We start from the raw sequence: 17,344 nt of genomic DNA, 5'->3' as shown, positions 1-17,344 counted from the left end.
GCCCTGAGCTTTGGGTTTATTCAGCTCCCCCCCCACCCCCCAGAACTAAACGAAAGGCTGTAACATGTCTCAAGGGACCAAACCATACACTGTGGACCTGGAGCACTCCCATTCCCCCCAGGATGCTGCTACCTCTGGGGTGGCCGGCAACTGCGCAAATCACAGAGGGAGGCGGGAAGGGATTTGCTGGGTGCTGGGTCTCTGGCAGTCAGGGCTCAACTCTGGCCACCTCCTCCTCCTCTTCCTCTGGGTCGGGAGGCGCAGGGAGTAGTGAGATGTAGACCTCATTGACTTCTGTGTCCAAATGTCGGCCACCCCGAGGGGCCTCCAAATTAAGGATGCCGTCATGGGAAAGGGCAGCGCGAACCCGCCAGGGGTCCACATCAGCAGGCAGGACGTAGGTGCGGCAGAACTCTCGGGACACGAAGCCGTGGCGATCCAGGCGCTGGGGGTGCCGGGCAGACACCTCCAGCAGGTTGTCCACAGTCCTCACAGTGACCTCGTCAGGGGTAAAGTGGCTCACGTCCAGAAAGGCCTGGAACTTGCCCTCACTGAGCCTGAGCTCCGATGCCCCTGCCCTGCTGCCCTCCCCAGCTTGGGCAGCCCGGGGCCGCACATAGTAACCATGGTAGAGGGTGGGGGTCAGGATCTCTTCGGGCAGGAGGCCTGGGGGGCAGAGAAAGAGAAGGCAGGAGGCGGGATGAAGGAGGATGAGGTGGACACAGGGACAAACACAGAGCTCAGGAGATGGAGGCCTGGAAGGGCAGCAGGGGAGTTGGAGGCCGGGAAGCAGCAGCAGTCCAGGCAGCTGGGAGGAGGGTGCTGAGAAAGACAGGCAGTGGGGCAGGCCGGCCAGACTGGGACTGGGTGGGAGGACGGGAACCCAGAACCTTGCGGGCCCCAGGTCTGTCCTGAGGTCAAGAGGAAGGGGACACAGCCCGGCTGGAGAGCTGTGGACGGTGTCTGGGGTGGGAGACGCTTGCCCCAGGAGTTCAGTTAAGCCCCAAGTGGGGTTGGGGCCAGTAAAGTTGGGAAGGCAGCCCAGAACTTCAAGAGGTGGGGTGGGAGGCACCGGGTGGCATCCAGCCCGTACCTTCTCCAAAGCGCTGCTCACCCAGGCGGCTCGGGTTGGCGAATTCATACTCAGCGGTGGCCGGGTGGGCGTGTGGCACGGAGCGGCCAGACATGGTTGCAGTCACCCTGGTCCTAGCTGCAGCCCCAACAGGAGCGCGGGACCCCTCCAGCTGCCCAGAGAGCTAGGGAGCAGTCAGAGGAGGGGGCGGGGTCGACACCACCCAAAATAGTGCGGGGCCTCCGAGGGGGGAGGGCAGGAGCAGGGGCCCTGAGTGTGGCAACAAGGGTATGACCAAGGCTGCCCAGACCCCCACTCTCCTCCCCCACACAGGCTTCAGCTGTCGTCGCAGGGCCTGAGAGGACTGACAGCTGGGGGTCCTGGTCCTGCAGTGAGCTGGGAAGGAAGCTGGTGCTGCGCCAGAGGCAGAGGCCTAACTGAGATCCTCTTATGCGCATTTTCACATCGCCTTTTCTGCTCAGCTGCAGACACCGCGCACCTCACTTCATTAAGCATTCTGGACTCAATGAAAAGCTAGTCACGAAACATAAAAGACGCAAGAAAGCTTTCTGCCTCTCTTGAGGTAATCCCTCTGCTCAGATTAATGCCAAGGTCCTTTCCTGACCCCAGGTCAGCCCAGGGCACCACTACATGCCTGGTACTGACATGTTGGCTGTCATTGAGCTCCTTCAGAGACCCACAAAGAGTTAATGTTCCCAGGGCCCAGCCTAGGAAGATTCCAGTCCCTGCCCAGGCCCAAGATAGTTGCTGGCCCAATTCCCCTGGCATGCAAGACTGGGGGGGGGGGGGGGGAAGAGGAGGGGCACAGCCCTGCCTGCTTGGGATTCCTGACTCTGTCCCAGGGCCAGAGAAGGGGTGGGGGAGGGTGCCCAGGGTGTGGATGGAAAGCTAGTGAAACAAGACCATGACAAGTCGCTGGCCAGCTCAGGCGTGTTTGTGTTTCTCTTTTCTTAGCTCAGTGAGTACTGGGTATGTGTCACACTGCCAAATCCCCAATCACAAGTCTCCATGAACCGGCCGTGAGCGAGTATAATAAAACCCCTGACATCACCATTCCAGAAGCTTCACAAGACTGCATATATAAGGGCCTGGCTGTAGCTGCAGCTGAAGGAGCTGACCCACCAGCTGATCCCCTGCACTCACCTAGACACCATGGACATCGCTATCCACCACCCCTGGATCCGCCGCCCCTTCTTTCCTTTCCCCTCCCCCAGCCGCCTCTTCGACCAGTTCTTCGGAGAGCACCTGTTGGAGTCTGACCTTTTTCCCACTTCCACTTCCCTGAGCCCTTTCTACCTTCGGCCATCCTCCTTCCTGCGGATGCCCAGCTGGGTGGACACTGGACTCTCAGAGGTGAGTCTCCCCTCTGCCAGGACAGGTGCATCCTTCCTGGAACATTCTGGGTACTTCTCCACCTGCTTTAATTCCTCTTCTTCCCTGCCTAAGCCATTGTAGGTGTGCATGTATCCAGAAGTGAAGAAAGTAAGGTAACTAAAATACTGCTCTTCCCCAGAAACTTCTTATTTGATACTCCTCTGTATCCTATTTATTAATCTTTTTCACGCACATGGAAGATCACTCTCTGCCTCCCAACCTTTAAGCAGGATACCCTTTTTAGTTTGGTTTATAATGACTTGCAGGAAAAGAGGCACCTTTAAACATCTTTATTCACTTCTTCTAATACCTCATACTCCTATTATTTCAAGTTTCAGAACACATACAGAGAGAGAGAGAGGGGGAGAGAGAGAGAGAGAGAGAGAGAGAGAGAGAGAGAGAGAGCGAGCTATCTCATCTTGAGCTCTTCATCCCCACTGGGTGGAGCTGGAGACAACCACCACTATTTTCTTCTATTCTGTTCCCTCTTTATGATTTTCTGGATTCACCGGGGCTGTAACAGGGCACTGGCCTCTTTCCAGACCTTATCATGAAAGAATGCGAGTCCAGTCCTTGCAGCCCCCTATCTTTTCCTAAGAGAGCAGGAGGGGGTGAACAGATAACACTGACAGAAGCTGCCACAGATAACACTCTACTTTAAAAATATTTATGTGAGAGTAAACAGGAGCTGAGTGGGCAAGGGCTTTGGAAGGACAAGCGGGACTAGCAGAACATTCCAGATTCAATGGGTGGGAAACCTGGCAGAAAACCAAGCAAGTAGAAGAGGCCTTTGTCTCATAGACAAATGACAAAGCTGGGCATTGGGGTCAGAGAGATCACAGAAGCCATGCCCACATCCATCTGGCTCCCTGGGGGAGGTCTGTCTTTTTCCCAGTGCCTTGAATAAGTTTGGGCCTGATAACCAAATGGTTTCCTTGGCTACCATTGTGGTGACAAACCTCAACCAAGAACTATGTTTATTTGAAAAGATTTTTAGCAGACAAGGAGAAAATAGTCACCTGGACACAGAGTAATGCTGCAGAGTGAGCATGCACCGGCGCAGTCTCACCGTCATCTTTTTTCCTCCTTCCCTCGCCTTGCTCCTTCTAGATGCGCATGGAAAAGGACAGGTTCTCAGTCAACCTGGATGTGAAGCATTTCTCCCCAGAGGAGCTCAAGGTGAAGGTGCTGGGAGACGTGATCGAGGTGCACGGCAAGCATGAGGAGCGCCAGGTAGGGGGCTTCTTTTCTGCCCATTTATTGAGTCCATACGTTAGGGACTGCCTTAGGGCCAGGCAATATTCCAGTCTCAACACAGACGCAGAGCCAGATCAGGGTTATAAGTCAATGTCTAGAGAACTAAACTAGGCATAAATCTGCTGTTCTCACTTTGCCGGTTTTGCCCAGAAAACTGGCTATAGCTGTCTGTTTTGACTACCTTGGATGGGGTGGATGAGATACTCATTTTTCATATAAGCAGTGATTTTCAATCTTGGATGCATTAGACTCATGAAAATATTCAAAAACCCAAATGCTCAGGCATACCTCTGACCAATTAAATCAGAATTTTTAGGGATATTTCACAAGATATCAGCTTTTTTTTTTTTTAATTGGTGATTGTTTTGTTTTGTTTCAAGATAGGGTCTTGCTATGTAGTTTCGGCTGGCTTTGAACTCACTGTGTAGCCCATGCTTGCCTCAAATTCATGGCTGTCCTCCTGCTTCAGCTTTCCAAGTGCTGAAATTATAAGTGTGTACTACCACACCTGGCTGGACAACAGTATTATTATTATTATTTAAATGACTTTTTTTGTGGAACTGGGGATTGAACTCAGGCCCTTGTGTTTGCCAGGCAAGCACTTATTCTACTGAGCCATCTCCCTGGCAAACTAATGACTATTTTTTTATTATTATTTTAATGTATTTCATACAGGGTTTCACCACACATGGTGCTGGGGGTCAAATCCTGGTCCCTGCACTTGCCTAAGCAGGCACTTAGTCTGCTGAGCTATCCTTCTAGCTGTGACAGTAGTATTTTTTAACAGCTAGGCTGAGGCAGGAGGATTGCTGTGAGTTTGAGGTCATAATGAGTTCAAGACCAGCTTAAGCTGCGAAGCAAGATCATGTCTTGAACCTAAACTAAACTAAACTAAACTGAATAAACAAATATTTTAAAACTCTAAAGTATAAAAAAAATAAAAAGCTTCCTTGCTGGGTATGGTGGCACTTGAATTTGTAAGTTTCCTTTTCCACGTTCAGGAATTCCATTTTCTCTTTTTAACCCATCTTGATGGAAACCTACTTGTTTTGGTGACATTTCAGAGCTGTCCTCAGCTCCTGATTTCTCATAGCCCATGAGAAAATCAGTTAACTGAGATTGTTTAGATAGATGATTGGGATTTGGCAAGCATAAGGGTTGGGTTCAACAACTCTGGGGAATTCTGATAAATGGAATAGTTTCTTATGACTGAGGAGGCTTTTTAAATTGCTTCTTAGTTATTGGTAACTCAGAATCTATATACAACTAGTACACTTACTAGCTCGCTGTTTCAGTTTTGTTCCTGATTTAAGATTGGGTAACACTATCCCCTATTGGTGTGGAATATTCTGAGATATTCCTAAAGAGTCAAAGTCAGGATGGGGAGATAGCTCAGCAGTCTAAGCACCTGTCTGGCAAGCACAAAGACTCAGATTCGATCCCCAATACTGCATGTGGCTCCACGCATAATGAGTCCCTGCACCAAATAAATAAAAAAAGATTAAAAAAAAAAGAGGACCATTTCTAGGCTTCCTCAGAGATTCAGATCCTAAGTGTCAGGATGAGATTCCAAATCCTGTATATTCAGCCACTATTCATGAAAACCAGCCCTTTAGAAATGCCCCTAAATATAACTATGCCTCAGAGGTTGAAGTACTGAAGAATTTGAGTTGTTTCACCTCCTTGGTCTCGCACCATTAGGAGTGATCACTTATGCAGCTTTATCCAAGTCTCACACCTGAAATAAAGAGTTACTCCTTTTCCTCATGTCATCATGGCATTTGGTCTCATCTAAGAAGAGTGACTGTTTTGAGTTGGCATATGGTATTATTTCCTGCTCTTATTTCTTTGCTTCTTTCTTCATTCTCTTGGATTAGGATGAACATGGTTTCATCTCCAGGGAGTTCCACAGGAAATACCGGATCCCAGCAGATGTGGACCCTGTCACCATTACTTCCTCCCTGTCATCTGATGGGGTCCTGACTGTGAATGGACCAAGGAAACAGGTCTCTGTCCCTGAGCGCACCATTCCCATCACTCGTGAAGAGAAGCCTGCTGTCACTGCAGCCCCCAAGAAGTAGATGCCCTTTCTCTAACTGCATTTTTTAAAACAAGAAAGTTTCCCTACCAGTGAATAAAAATGTGACTACTGCTGAAGCTTATTAATGCTAAGGGCAGGCCCAAATTATTAAGCTAATAAAATACCATTCAGCAACAGATAACTGTTTTTGTGCTTGGATTTCTGGTATGCTTGTAAACAAATCTACAAGTTTGGTGGGTCCATTTAATCATCACACTATAATTCAGGGGATTCCAGGGATTTTAGAGTCAATATAACTGGCTCAACCACTTATATTAATGGTATAAATGTGAGCAATTTGCTTAATTTTTATGGCATTCAGGTCTTCTATTTATAACATAAAGAACTGATTTGTACACAATTAAGAGGAAAACATAAGTGAAGAGAAGCCCTGATAGAATTCAAGGTGCATAAATCCCCTTCTCCTTCTTTGATTTTAACACTCAGTTTCAATAAATGGAACAAGCCTAAATTAACTCTGGGTACTACCACATAAAAGGCGTTACTATGTCTTTGAAATTAATTACATCACCAAGGAAGACATGATGACCCTAATGTTATTTAATATTTTCCCAGTGACAAGCCTTACATTAAACTGATTCACAAGACTAAACAGGACCTGAGGGGCTACCACTAAATGAGTGATATACGAGTGGTATAGTGCGAATGACTTAGCAGATACCTACTAAACTAAAAATGGGAAATACTCAATTCAATGACTTACCACCAAAAAAGCTAAGTTTGAAAATTGCAATTGGGCTGGGGAGATAGCTCAGTAGAATAGGTGCTTGCCTGGCAATTACAAGGTCCTGAGTTCAATCCCCAGTACCGGAAAAAAAAAAAAAAAAAAGAAAATTACAATTAATTTCTGAGCTTGTATTACTTAAGTTAAAGAAATAATACTCTACAAAAGCAAAAACAAATTGACTTCTCCCTCTCGTTTTTGTTGGTTTAGACACTTCTGACTTACGTAATAAAAAAATAGCCCTTCTATGGGTTATTTAGCATAAATGTTTGAGACAATTCTTATTATTTCTTTACCAGCTCCAAGCATACTTCTAATTTCTTGCAAGAGCTGGCCTTAAGGTGAAGTGAGATTTTCTTGCTCCCCAAAAGCCAATAGTTTGGAGATTGTTTCAATTACTCTTCTCATTGCTGAGACAAAAATGCCTGCTGCCCAAAGTTACAGGAGAAAAGATTTATTTTGGCTCAGAGCTTGTAGAGGTTTCAGTTTACAGTTAGTTGGCTCTCAGGCAGGGCAGCATAGCAGAAAGGCACACAGAGAAGAAATAGTTCATGGTCATGGTGGGCAGAAGACAAGAAAAGCAAGCCAGCAGCAAGAGACAAAAGCAGCACTCTTTTTGTCTGTATATTTTATCTGGCTACCCACCCTCATGGCAAGTACCACTCATACCCTTAATCCTAGCATGGCATCTTTAGTCCTAGCATCACGTACCCTACATCCAGCTACCTCTGAAAAGCCCCATGATGACTGAAAGACTTTGGGGGACCTTTAGATACAAGCCATAATATTGGCTCTGCTTTTGAAATATCCTAAAAATAGTTGGCTAAATTTTTCATGATACAGGGTCATGGGGCTAGGAAATATAAATTGAAATATACTTTCAAGGGGTATACCCTTTTTTATTAAAAAAAAAAAAAAACAGGAAAAGATCTCTAAAAGTAACTTTTTTTTCCCAACCTGTACCCAATTGTTTTATGATTGTGTAGCAGACACTACTGGCTACCAAGACAACAGAAAACTATTCACCCCCTCAGTCTTGCCACAGTACTCCAGCCTGGATTAGACATTTACCATATTCTTCCCAGCAAGGTGCTTTAGGGAAGTGAACCCAAGCTACTCCCACAAGTGGTCTATCTTGATTAGTTCAAATAAAGCTTAGAAATCCCCTTTCTCTGTAGTGATTGTCTTGAAAAGACTAGGGCATTTGCCAGTGACGCAAACGAGACAGGAGAGAAGTCTGAAAGTCATGTAGGTTTCCAGAAAATTAGAGAGAGAGAGAGAATATGCATTCAAAAATGTATGCTGTGGGAACTGTTAGGCTTCTAGACAGTCTGCTCTCTCATATAAGAAGTGATCCTGGAGATGGATACTACTGACTGAACTTTTTCGTCTTTCTTTCCTTTTCCTCCCTCTCCCTTTTATCTTTCTTAAGGTACTGGAGATTGAGCCTAGAGCCTTTGAACCGAACTATATACCCAGACCCTAAAAAAACATTTTTTTGAGACAGGATCTGGCTAAGTCAGTAACTTGCCCAGGCTGGGTTTGAATTTACTATTCTCCTATCTTTTTGCCTCCCCAGGAGCTAAGAGTATAAGTGTGTACCACAGAGCCAACTCGAGAAAAATTTGTAAACAGTATCGAGTTATTACTTACTTAACTATACAATTTCACCCAAATCATACAAATTAATGGCTTTAACATATTCACAGAGTTGTATTATCCACCACCACAATTTTAGATAATTTTATGGCCCGAGAAGACCTTATCACCCTTAGCAATTACTCAGTGCCCACCTCTCAGTCCTAGGCAACCACCTGTCTACTTCCCACCACTGTCTATTGGCTTATTTTGGACATTGCCTACCAGTGGAATCTACAATAAGTGGTACTTTGTGACTAACTTCTTTTATCTAGTATGTCTTCAAGGATCCTCTATATCAGTTCCTATTTCCTTCTTATTGCCCAATGTTTCACAGCACTGGTGTGTCACATTTATTCACCTATTCATCAGTTAATGGACATTTGGATTGTCTTTACATTTGGCTATTATGAACACTGTTGCTATAAACGTGCCTTTATATGTTTTTAAAAACACACCTGTTCACAGTTTTGTGGGGTACACTCATAGGACACAATTTTCTGGGTCATAAGGCAAATTATTCATTAAAATTTTGAGGATGCTGCTGTTTTTCAAAGTAACTGCATCGCTTCACATTCCTACTAGCAATGTATGAGGGTTCCAATTTCTTCACTTCTACATGAATACTTGTTATTTGCTATCTTTTTTATTTCAACCAGTCATCTTATTGGGTATTTGTCTGACTCTATTTCTTTCTTCTTTCTTCCGCCTTTCTTTCTCTATTTTCTTCCTTCTTCCATCCCTCCCTTCCTCTCTCCATCCCTTCCTTCCTTCATTCCTTTCTTCTCTTCCTGGATGATTGAAACCACAGTCTTGTGCATACTAAGCAGGTGCCCTATGACTGAGCTATACCCCGAGGCCCTCTGACTGAATTGTTAACAGTTAAACTTAATAAGATATATGGGAAAGGGAGAAACCTTCAGGAAGAGGAAACAGCATGAAGCACACAGGCATTTAGGTCTGGAAAACGACACAAGAGAGAATGGGTCTCCGTTAAGGAGTTTGGAACATTGAAGGCCTTTATATAAGATAATAAAGGAATTTAACCAAGTAAGTAGCATGATTAATTTACAACTTTAAAACTCATGGTAGGAGTGATGTAGTGTTGATCAATTGAAAGGAAAATGGAAAATAGAGACATGGATCACAACAACGTTGAAGGGGGAGGGGAAAGAGCTCAGTTGAATAAACACTTGCCTGGCAAGCGCAAAGGACTGAGTGCAATCTCCAGTTCCACAAAATAATAATAATAATAATAATAATAATAATAATAATAATAATAAACAATGTTGAACAGATTGGGTGGGAAACTGGAATATGATAAAGGCAATGGAGACATTAGGAAAGGGTAGAGACGCAATCGAGATAATATGGAAATAAACTTTCTAAGATGCTGTATCTATATGTATGAGAAAGATGAGAAAAAGGAGGCTAAAGTATTCCATAATTTTTGTTTTTGACAACTCTTTGGATTATTATACTGTGTATAGTATTATAAATGAGAAAGAATGGTCAAAATACAGAAAAAAGAACTATGAAACTCACCAAGATACTAAATACACTAAAGGGAAAATGCTTGAGACACAGATTATAAATATAATTTATTTATTTATTTTTAATTATGTGTTTGGTACAGGGTCTTACTATGCATCTTGGACTCATATTGATCCTCCTGTTTTCAGCCTCCTCAGCTATCTTGCCAGCCCTATAAATGCAATTTATTTATTTATTTATTTATTTATAGAACCGGGGATTGAACTCAAGACCCTGTATTTGCCAGGCAAGCACTTATTCTACTGAGCCATCTCCCTGGCCCCTATAAATGCAATTTAGATTAAGATTGTGTGGTTTGGGAAAATTCAAAAAGATATTTTGTAAGTAGATGGACATTTAAATCCAGTGCACTAGAAACACATTTGAGTTGTAAGTGTAGATTAAGAATTTGAGCTGGGCGTGGTGAAACATGCCTGTAATCCCAGCACTGAGGAGGCTGACACATGAGGATCATCGAAAGTTCAAGGGCAGCCTGGGCTACATAGTGAATTCAAGGGCAGCTGAACTGTATAGCAAGATTCTGTTTCAAAACCAAACTAAACCACAATTTGGAATCACATTAGTTAAGTGTTGAAGATATGAATGAAAATAGTAATAATCAAGGTTAGCAAAAAGAGCAGGAAATGACCAACAACAGAATCACTGGAAAGGCAAAGGTAAGGGGTTAGCAGAGAAAGAGAAGCTGATAAAAGAGACTTAGAAGAGATCAGAGATAGGATAGGATAAAAATTTATTTGACAATTTATTAACAACATTTTAGGGGCTGGCGAGATAGCTCAGTGGTCTAAAGCGCCTGCTTAGGCAAGCTTAGGCAAGCGTAGGGGCTGCGGTTTGATCCCCAGCACCACATGCCGTGCAAGCTGAGCTGGTCACACACAAAAAAGACAAACAATAACAACAACAAACCAATGTTATAGAAGCCAAGGAAATGCAGTTGAAGAAGGAAGAGGTAGTCAAATAGATTATCAAATATAGAATATAAAAGTTCAGTAGGGCCAGGGATATAGCTCAGTGGCACAGCACCTGCCTTGGATTCAATTCCTGGTATCAAAAAGTTTAGTAGCGGGCTGGTGAGATGGCTCAGTGGTCTACAGCACCTACTTGGAACAGGCTTAGCAAAGCACAGGTACCGCGGTTCAATCCCCCAGCACCACATGCCAGCCAGCCCTGCCCCCTGGTGGGCTGGGCTGGCCACACACACACACACACACACACAAATAAATAAAAAAAATTTAAAAACAAGTTTAGTAGCATATGAGCTGAAGTATTCATTAGATTTGGTAAAACTTCCACTTTCATAGATATATGTTGGAAGTGGCTGAAGCTGGAAATTGGTCATATGAGTGAGGGCAGGACAAGCCACAATGCCTAAAGCAGTCAAGCTACCTCAGTCTTCGGCAAAGCATCCTGCCTGGTCAATTTCAGGCATTAGTCACTAAGCAACCTTGTCTCATAATACTAACTTTGCAAAGGTATATAAATAACCGCTCCTACTGTTGTTATGTCCATTGTCATTCAGGCAGAGGCCTCCACCTGAAACCATCTCTTATCTCTTGTCTATCTTTTCCTCATTCTTGCTGCTGTTTCTCCCCAGGGTACACCAAGAGATCAAGGAGTCCTTACAGACACAGTTTCTGAAAAGTGGTGGGTCTAAGGATCTATGGCAAAGAGACTTTTTTTTTTTTTTTTTTTTTTTTTGTGGTACCAGGGACCAAACTCGGGACCTTGTACTTGTCAGGCAGACATTCATGCCACTGAGCTACATCCCTGCCCTCAGTGAACAGACTTCTTGACAAGATATAGGAGCAAGTTCATGTTTAATACACTGCCTCTATTCTAAACAAAGAGCAATGGTGAATTTTTTTTTTTTTTTATACAGGGTCTCACTGTGTAGTCCAAGCTGGCCTTGAATTCACTGTGTAGCCCAAGCTGGCCTTAAACTTACAGTGATCCTCCTACCCCAAATCCTTGGATAATAGGCATGTGCCACCATGTCCAGCCTAATTTTCTTTTCTTTTTTTTTTGTACCAGGGATCAAACTCAGGATCTTGTGCTTACCAGCCACTTCTGCTGCTGAGCTATGACAATACAGACCAAACAAATGCCAAAAGGTCTAAATAAATAAAATTCAAGAGAATGGCACATTGGACTTAAGCATAGAAGGAGGCAATACAGCAGATGAGTTTGACTCTTACAGGGTCAAGGACAAAAAATGCTCAACCCAGGATGGAATAAAGAATTCACTCCTTGTTTAAACTAGTTACTGTGGTAGGGTATTGTATTCCCACATACAAAAAAAAAAAAAAAAAAAGCCAGAAAATTCCTGTCTGTCTGCCTTCTAGGGTTACAGTTGAATAGAAACTGTATGTTTAGTGAAGGAAGAGGACAAGGACATGGCCTTATGTTTGGGAATAGGTACATGATGCTGTGCAACTCACCTACTATGACAGTGGGACAGTAAATTCATCCATGCCTCTGAGGCATCTACCACTTTGCCACCAACAGTAATGACTTCTAGGGGAACCTGATCTTTAACTTGTGACTCTTTGCTGTAGGGGTTTGGCTGGCCAAGAATTTGAGTGACACTGATCTAATGGCATTTCAGCCAGGGGTGTAGCCAATAGGCAAATGAAATTCCTACACTGTAGGCTTCCAAAACCAGAACCTACAGTCTGTGACCAGCACAAGATATGCTATGAAGGCAGCTGAAGCTGACTCACAGGGGCTCTTCCTCTGTCCCTCCCACGTTGGCCTGCATTCCCTGCTTAGCACCAGCGATAGCCAGAGGGTGGCCTCTGGTCTGCAAAGTTCTGTACACAGACTGTTTCTGTAGGGGGCGATTACTGCTATGTTCTAAGGAGCACTAAAGGCACTTTAACAAATATTTGAAATAAAGGCTACACAAAAAAAATAAATAAAACCTCTTTTAGAACTGGGAGGGGATATAACAAGAAGTGTAATGGAGGCAACTGCAAAACTACTGAGGAATAAAGAGTGGTGAGAACAGGGATGGAGGAAAAAAGTGAACCAAAGATCCCTCATTAAAAACTAAAATTAGAAAGTGTACAAAGAAATCTGAGGCAAGGAAAGATAGGCAACATAAAATCACCAAAAATGAAGGAATGACAATTATTTTATTTTTTAAAATTGGCTCAATTTTGGCTTCATTTTCTCTCTCTCTCTCTCTCTCTCTCTCTCTCTCTCTCTCTCTCTCTGACTCTATCTCTGTCTTTCTCTCTTTGTATGGTACTGGGGATTGAACCCAGTGCCTTGTGCATGCTCTACCATTGAACCACATCCCCAGCCAAAATAACAACTTTGAAAGAGCAAGAAATATCAGAAAGAAGGGCCAGCCTAATAGCTCAGCCGATTAAAGCACCTGCATAGGCAGACACAGGCGCCTGGAATTTGATCCCCGGGCCTGCCATGCTGGCCCTGCCCCCGGGGCGGGCTGAGATGGTGATTGAGACTGGGCCTGTCTGCCTGTAATCCTAACACTTGGGAGGTTGTAAACAGGAGGCTCACTAGAGTCTGATCTAGGCAGTGAGACCCTGTACACCCTGTAGACCCTGTCCTAAATACAAAAAAAAAAAAAAAAAAAAAAAAAAAGGAAAGAAATATCAGAAAGAAATTATCATCAGAAATTAACAACAATTAAAAATACTGTCAGACTTCTGGGAAGATGGTGGAATGGTAAAGAGCAGAGAAAGACCCTCTCTGAAATTTGTTGTCCAAACACTAGAATATAGCAGCGTGAAGAAAGAAACTTCCATGTAGAAGATGGAGGTAGTGGGCAGCACTTTCTCCCGGAGCTGGGACTCACTGTGTGGGAGGAGCAGTTCACCGTGGAACACCATGACTGCGGGCAGCCCCAAAGGCCTCCATGTAGAGACACAGCAGTGAAAGGAAGCAGTGCACTTGGAGGACTGCACGGGCTGGTGGCAAGTGCTTTGGGATCCTACATGCCGCAGGAGAGGGCAGTTGGCCAGGAACCATCGTGGACAGGGGCCAACTGAGCACAGAATCAGGATAACTGGTGGGTCTATCTAGCCGTATTTGCCAGAGTTCAGCCCCATAGAAGGTGCACTGACAGCTTCAGGCTTACCAAGTTTGGTCCCAACCTCACAGCCAAAGATCAACCTGGACTTTAGAGGAAATAAAGGGACAAGCTCGCTGAGATTATCCTCTGTCCTACCATAAGGCTACTGCTGACTTGCTGGCATAAATCAACACAGATCTGACTAGTCTTCACACATTACCTACCAGTGACAGCAGGGATAGACCTTGAAGTGGACATTTTTTTCCTCCCTTTTTCCGTTTGCTTCATTGTTTGGCCTTGTTTTTACATATGAGTGTGAACATGGTTTCCTAGTTTTTCAGAGTTTGTTGTTCTGCTTTGTTTTTCATTTTATTTCTTTTTCCCCTCTTTTCCTCCTGTCTTCTGTACCAATATCTCAAAGTTTTCATGATCCTCTTTGTCTTATATCCTTGTTTCTAATCTCTACTTCATCTTCTATTTCTCTATTTTTTTCCCCTAACCCCTTTTAATTTTTCTTCCTTCAGCACAAAATTGGGATATTAGAACTTATTTACTACATATAAATTTCTGGTTTGTTTTAGAATTTGTTATAGAACCACAAACTCAGTTCATACACTTAAAGATGACAAATCAGTGGTTGCCTCAGTTTGCCATTTTCTAGGTTGTGTTTGATAGTATTCTTATTGCTAATTGTTCCACTTTATAGCCAAAGTAACATAATTCTTCGAACCATCGTTCTTCCTGATATACAAGACTGAGCTTGCCTAAGAGTCATAGAGAATACTGCGGGCCAATTCCAAAGAACCAGACACTAGGCCAAAGAGGCAGCAACTTCTCACAGGATCTTGCAACAGACTCATATTACAAAAACCAGCTACAACTGGAAGACATCTCTGAGAAGTAGTCATTCTCTAAGGGTTCTAAATACTAGCAATGTAACAACTCATCATAGGCAATTTATAAGCATCAGTCCAGGAATTAAACTAAAGCAAAGTAGAAAATGAAAGGATACTTAAACAAGATGCAACCCCAGACATCCTGTTCACCAAAGGTAAACACAGGAGTCAATGAGATGGGACAATACAAAGGCCACCCACTTAGCCTCTCTGAAGCAGTAACAACAAAGCAAATAAATAAGGCTCTCAAAAAAAAATCAGAAATAATTTTTCAGGTAACTACAGAGATGGTGACCACAATGAAAAATGTGTTTAAATGGATTAAAAAATAGAATAGTTTAGGAAAAAGATGGAAACCATGAATGCCCAACATAGGGAAGAAATGGGATGCATGAAACAGATTCAAGCAGATATCCAGGCGACTAAAAATTCCACTGAAAGTATCTTCAGCAGAATAAACAAATGAGGACAGAATTTCAGCTATAGAGACAGGCTTGAAGTTAGTGATCATGAAAAGAAAGATTTCTTAAAAATAGCAAAAGACTAAGAGAAATCAATCCAAGACCAACTACATGATGCAAAGAATAATATAGTTGGAGTTGGTGAAAAAGCAGAAGATTTTTTTTTTTTTAAGCAGAACCGGGGATTGAACTCAGGCCCTTGTGCTTGCCAGGGAAGTGCGTATTCTACTGAGCCATCTCCCTGGCCCCTAGAAATCTTAATTTTTTTCTCCTTTATTTATTTTTTGTGGTACCAGCTATTGAACTCAGAACCTTGCACTTGCCAGGCAGGCACTTATGCCGCTGTGCTATATCCCCAACTAAGATAGGAATATTGATGTAAAAAACTCATTTATAAACACCATGGCACTCTCTGATCCTCCCGCTGCTGTCAAGATGGCATCGCAGAAAGACAAGAAGCCTAAGAGGTCAACCTGGAAGTTTAACTTGGACCTTACCCATCCAGTAGAAGATGGAATTTTTGATTCTGGAAATTTTGAACAGTTTCTGAGGGAGAAGGTTAAAGTCAATGGAAAAACTGGAAACCTTGGGAATGTTGTTCACATTGAACGGTTCAAGAATAAGATCACAGTCGTTTCCGAGAAACAGTTCTCCAAAAGGTATTTAAAATATCTTACCAAGAAGTATCTTAAAAAGAATAATCTTCGTGGTTGCATCTGACAAAGAGACTTATGAACTCCGATACTTCCAGATTAGTCAAGATGAAGATGGATCAGAGTCTGAGGACTAGGTGGTTGCCACTTTATAGGGCTTTGCTTTTTCCTAAAACAAATGAAGTATATGTGAGAAAGAAACACCCATAAATGGGCTTTTAGTTTATTGGTGAATAAAAAAAAATTGCATTCTTAAAAAAATAAATAAATAAAATAAACACCATGGCAGAAAACTTCCCTTGAAGGGAAAAAAAATATTTGACATGCAGTTAGGCAAGGCATATAGAACTCCAAATAGCTATGGCAAAAAACAAAAACCAGCACAGCATATCTTAGTCAAATTTTAGAAAATTCATATAAAATAGAATACTAAAAGCTGATAGAAAAAAGAAACCAATAACCTATAAAGGAAAGCCCATCAAATCATAGCTGACTTCTCAACACAAGGCAAGCAGAGCTGGGAGGGAAGAATTCAAAACCAAAAGAAAAACCTCCAACCCAGATTGATGTACCCCACAAAACTATCTTTCAAGATTGACTGAGAAACAATATGCTTCCATGACAAAGAATACCTGCAGAAATTCTTTGTAAAAAGGGAAAGACACAAATCCATACAATTAGAAATGAAAAGGGTGAAATCACAATGCGCCCTGAAGAAATCCAGAAGATCAGCTATTCCTACTTTGACAACTTGTATTCTAGTAAGATGGGACATGCAGAAAAAACGGACAGATTCCTAGATACATATGAATATATGTATCTCACTAAAGTTGAATCAAGATGATATACATATCCTAAATAAACCAATATTAATCAGTGAAATTGAAGACATAATCTTCAAAACCTACCAACAAAGATGGAGTCACTGTGAACTTTACAAAAATTTGTAGAAGGCCTAACATCACTAATTGTTAAGCTCCTTAATGAAACTGGAAGGGAAACAATACTCCCAAACTCATTCCTGAAAGCAGTACCCTGATACCAAAATCAGAGAAGGATCCAACCAAAAAAGACAACTATAGGAAAATCTCCTTAATGAACACAGATGCAAAAATCCTCAATAAGATACTGCCAAACAAAGTACAGCAAATCATCAAGATTATACACCATGACCAAGTAGGAATCATCTCAAGGATGAAAGGATGGGTCAACATGTACAAATCAATAAATGTAGCACACATTAACAGACCCAAGAAAATTTTAATTTATTTTTTCTATATTTTAGGGAAGGGTCTATAGGGTTTCAGGGTCTCACTACTAGATCAGACTCGTAGTGATTCTCCTATTTACAAGTTCTGGGAATACAGGTGCGTGCCACCATTCCCATTCTCAATTGCTGTCCCAGTATGCCCTGCAGGCAGGCCCGGCACAGCAGGCTGAGGGATTGAACCCCCGGCCCCTGTGCCTATTTGCAGGTGCTTTAATCCACTGAGATATTTGGCCGGCCTGAAAATTTTAAATAAATAAATAATAAAATTAGATGGCTCCCCTTCT

The 17,344-nt window shown here is 42.9% G+C and overlaps 2 protein-coding genes and 1 pseudogene across 3 annotated transcripts; 2 read left to right on the top strand and 1 right to left on the bottom strand.

The window, feature by feature from the left end:
- On the bottom strand, nucleotides 1–1,357 carry Hspb2 (heat shock protein family B (small) member 2). The gene is made up of 2 exons (XM_004646351.2): nucleotides 1,094–1,357; nucleotides 1–666 (listed from the first exon to the last, which is right to left on the bottom strand). The coding sequence occupies exons 1-2, from the start codon at nucleotides 1,185–1,187 to the stop codon at nucleotides 209–211; spliced, it is 552 nt and encodes a 183-aa protein (XP_004646408.1). The 5' UTR covers nucleotides 1,188–1,357; the 3' UTR covers nucleotides 1–208.
- A 582-nt stretch (nucleotides 1,358–1,939) lies between these two features.
- Nucleotides 1,940–5,946, top strand: Cryab (crystallin alpha B). 2 transcript variants are annotated; one of them, XM_004646354.3, is made up of 4 exons: nucleotides 1,940–2,062; nucleotides 2,153–2,446; nucleotides 3,578–3,700; nucleotides 5,602–5,946. In XM_004646354.3, exons 2-4 carry the CDS (start codon nucleotides 2,246–2,248, stop codon nucleotides 5,803–5,805), a joined length of 528 nt encoding a protein of 175 aa, XP_004646411.1. In that variant the 5' UTR covers nucleotides 1,940–2,062; nucleotides 2,153–2,245; the 3' UTR covers nucleotides 5,806–5,946. The 2 variants fall into 2 exon arrangements, with proteins under 2 accessions (XP_004646411.1, XP_023562379.1); XM_023706611.1 differs by having other exon boundaries at nucleotides 1,940–2,446.
- Nucleotides 5,947–15,570: 9,624 nt separating this feature from the next.
- LOC101590578 lies at nucleotides 15,571–15,932 on the top strand (annotated as a pseudogene).
- The last annotated feature ends 1,412 nt before the right edge of the window (nucleotides 15,933–17,344 follow it).

The sequence above is a fragment of the Octodon degus genome, unplaced genomic scaffold (assembly GCF_000260255.1).
Source record: "Octodon degus isolate 3935 unplaced genomic scaffold, OctDeg1.0 scaffold00266, whole genome shotgun sequence".
Taxonomy (NCBI): Eukaryota; Metazoa; Chordata; class Mammalia; order Rodentia; family Octodontidae; genus Octodon; species Octodon degus.
The sequence above is the reverse complement of the archived record's forward strand: the minus strand, read 5'-3'. Positions and strand labels throughout refer to the sequence as shown.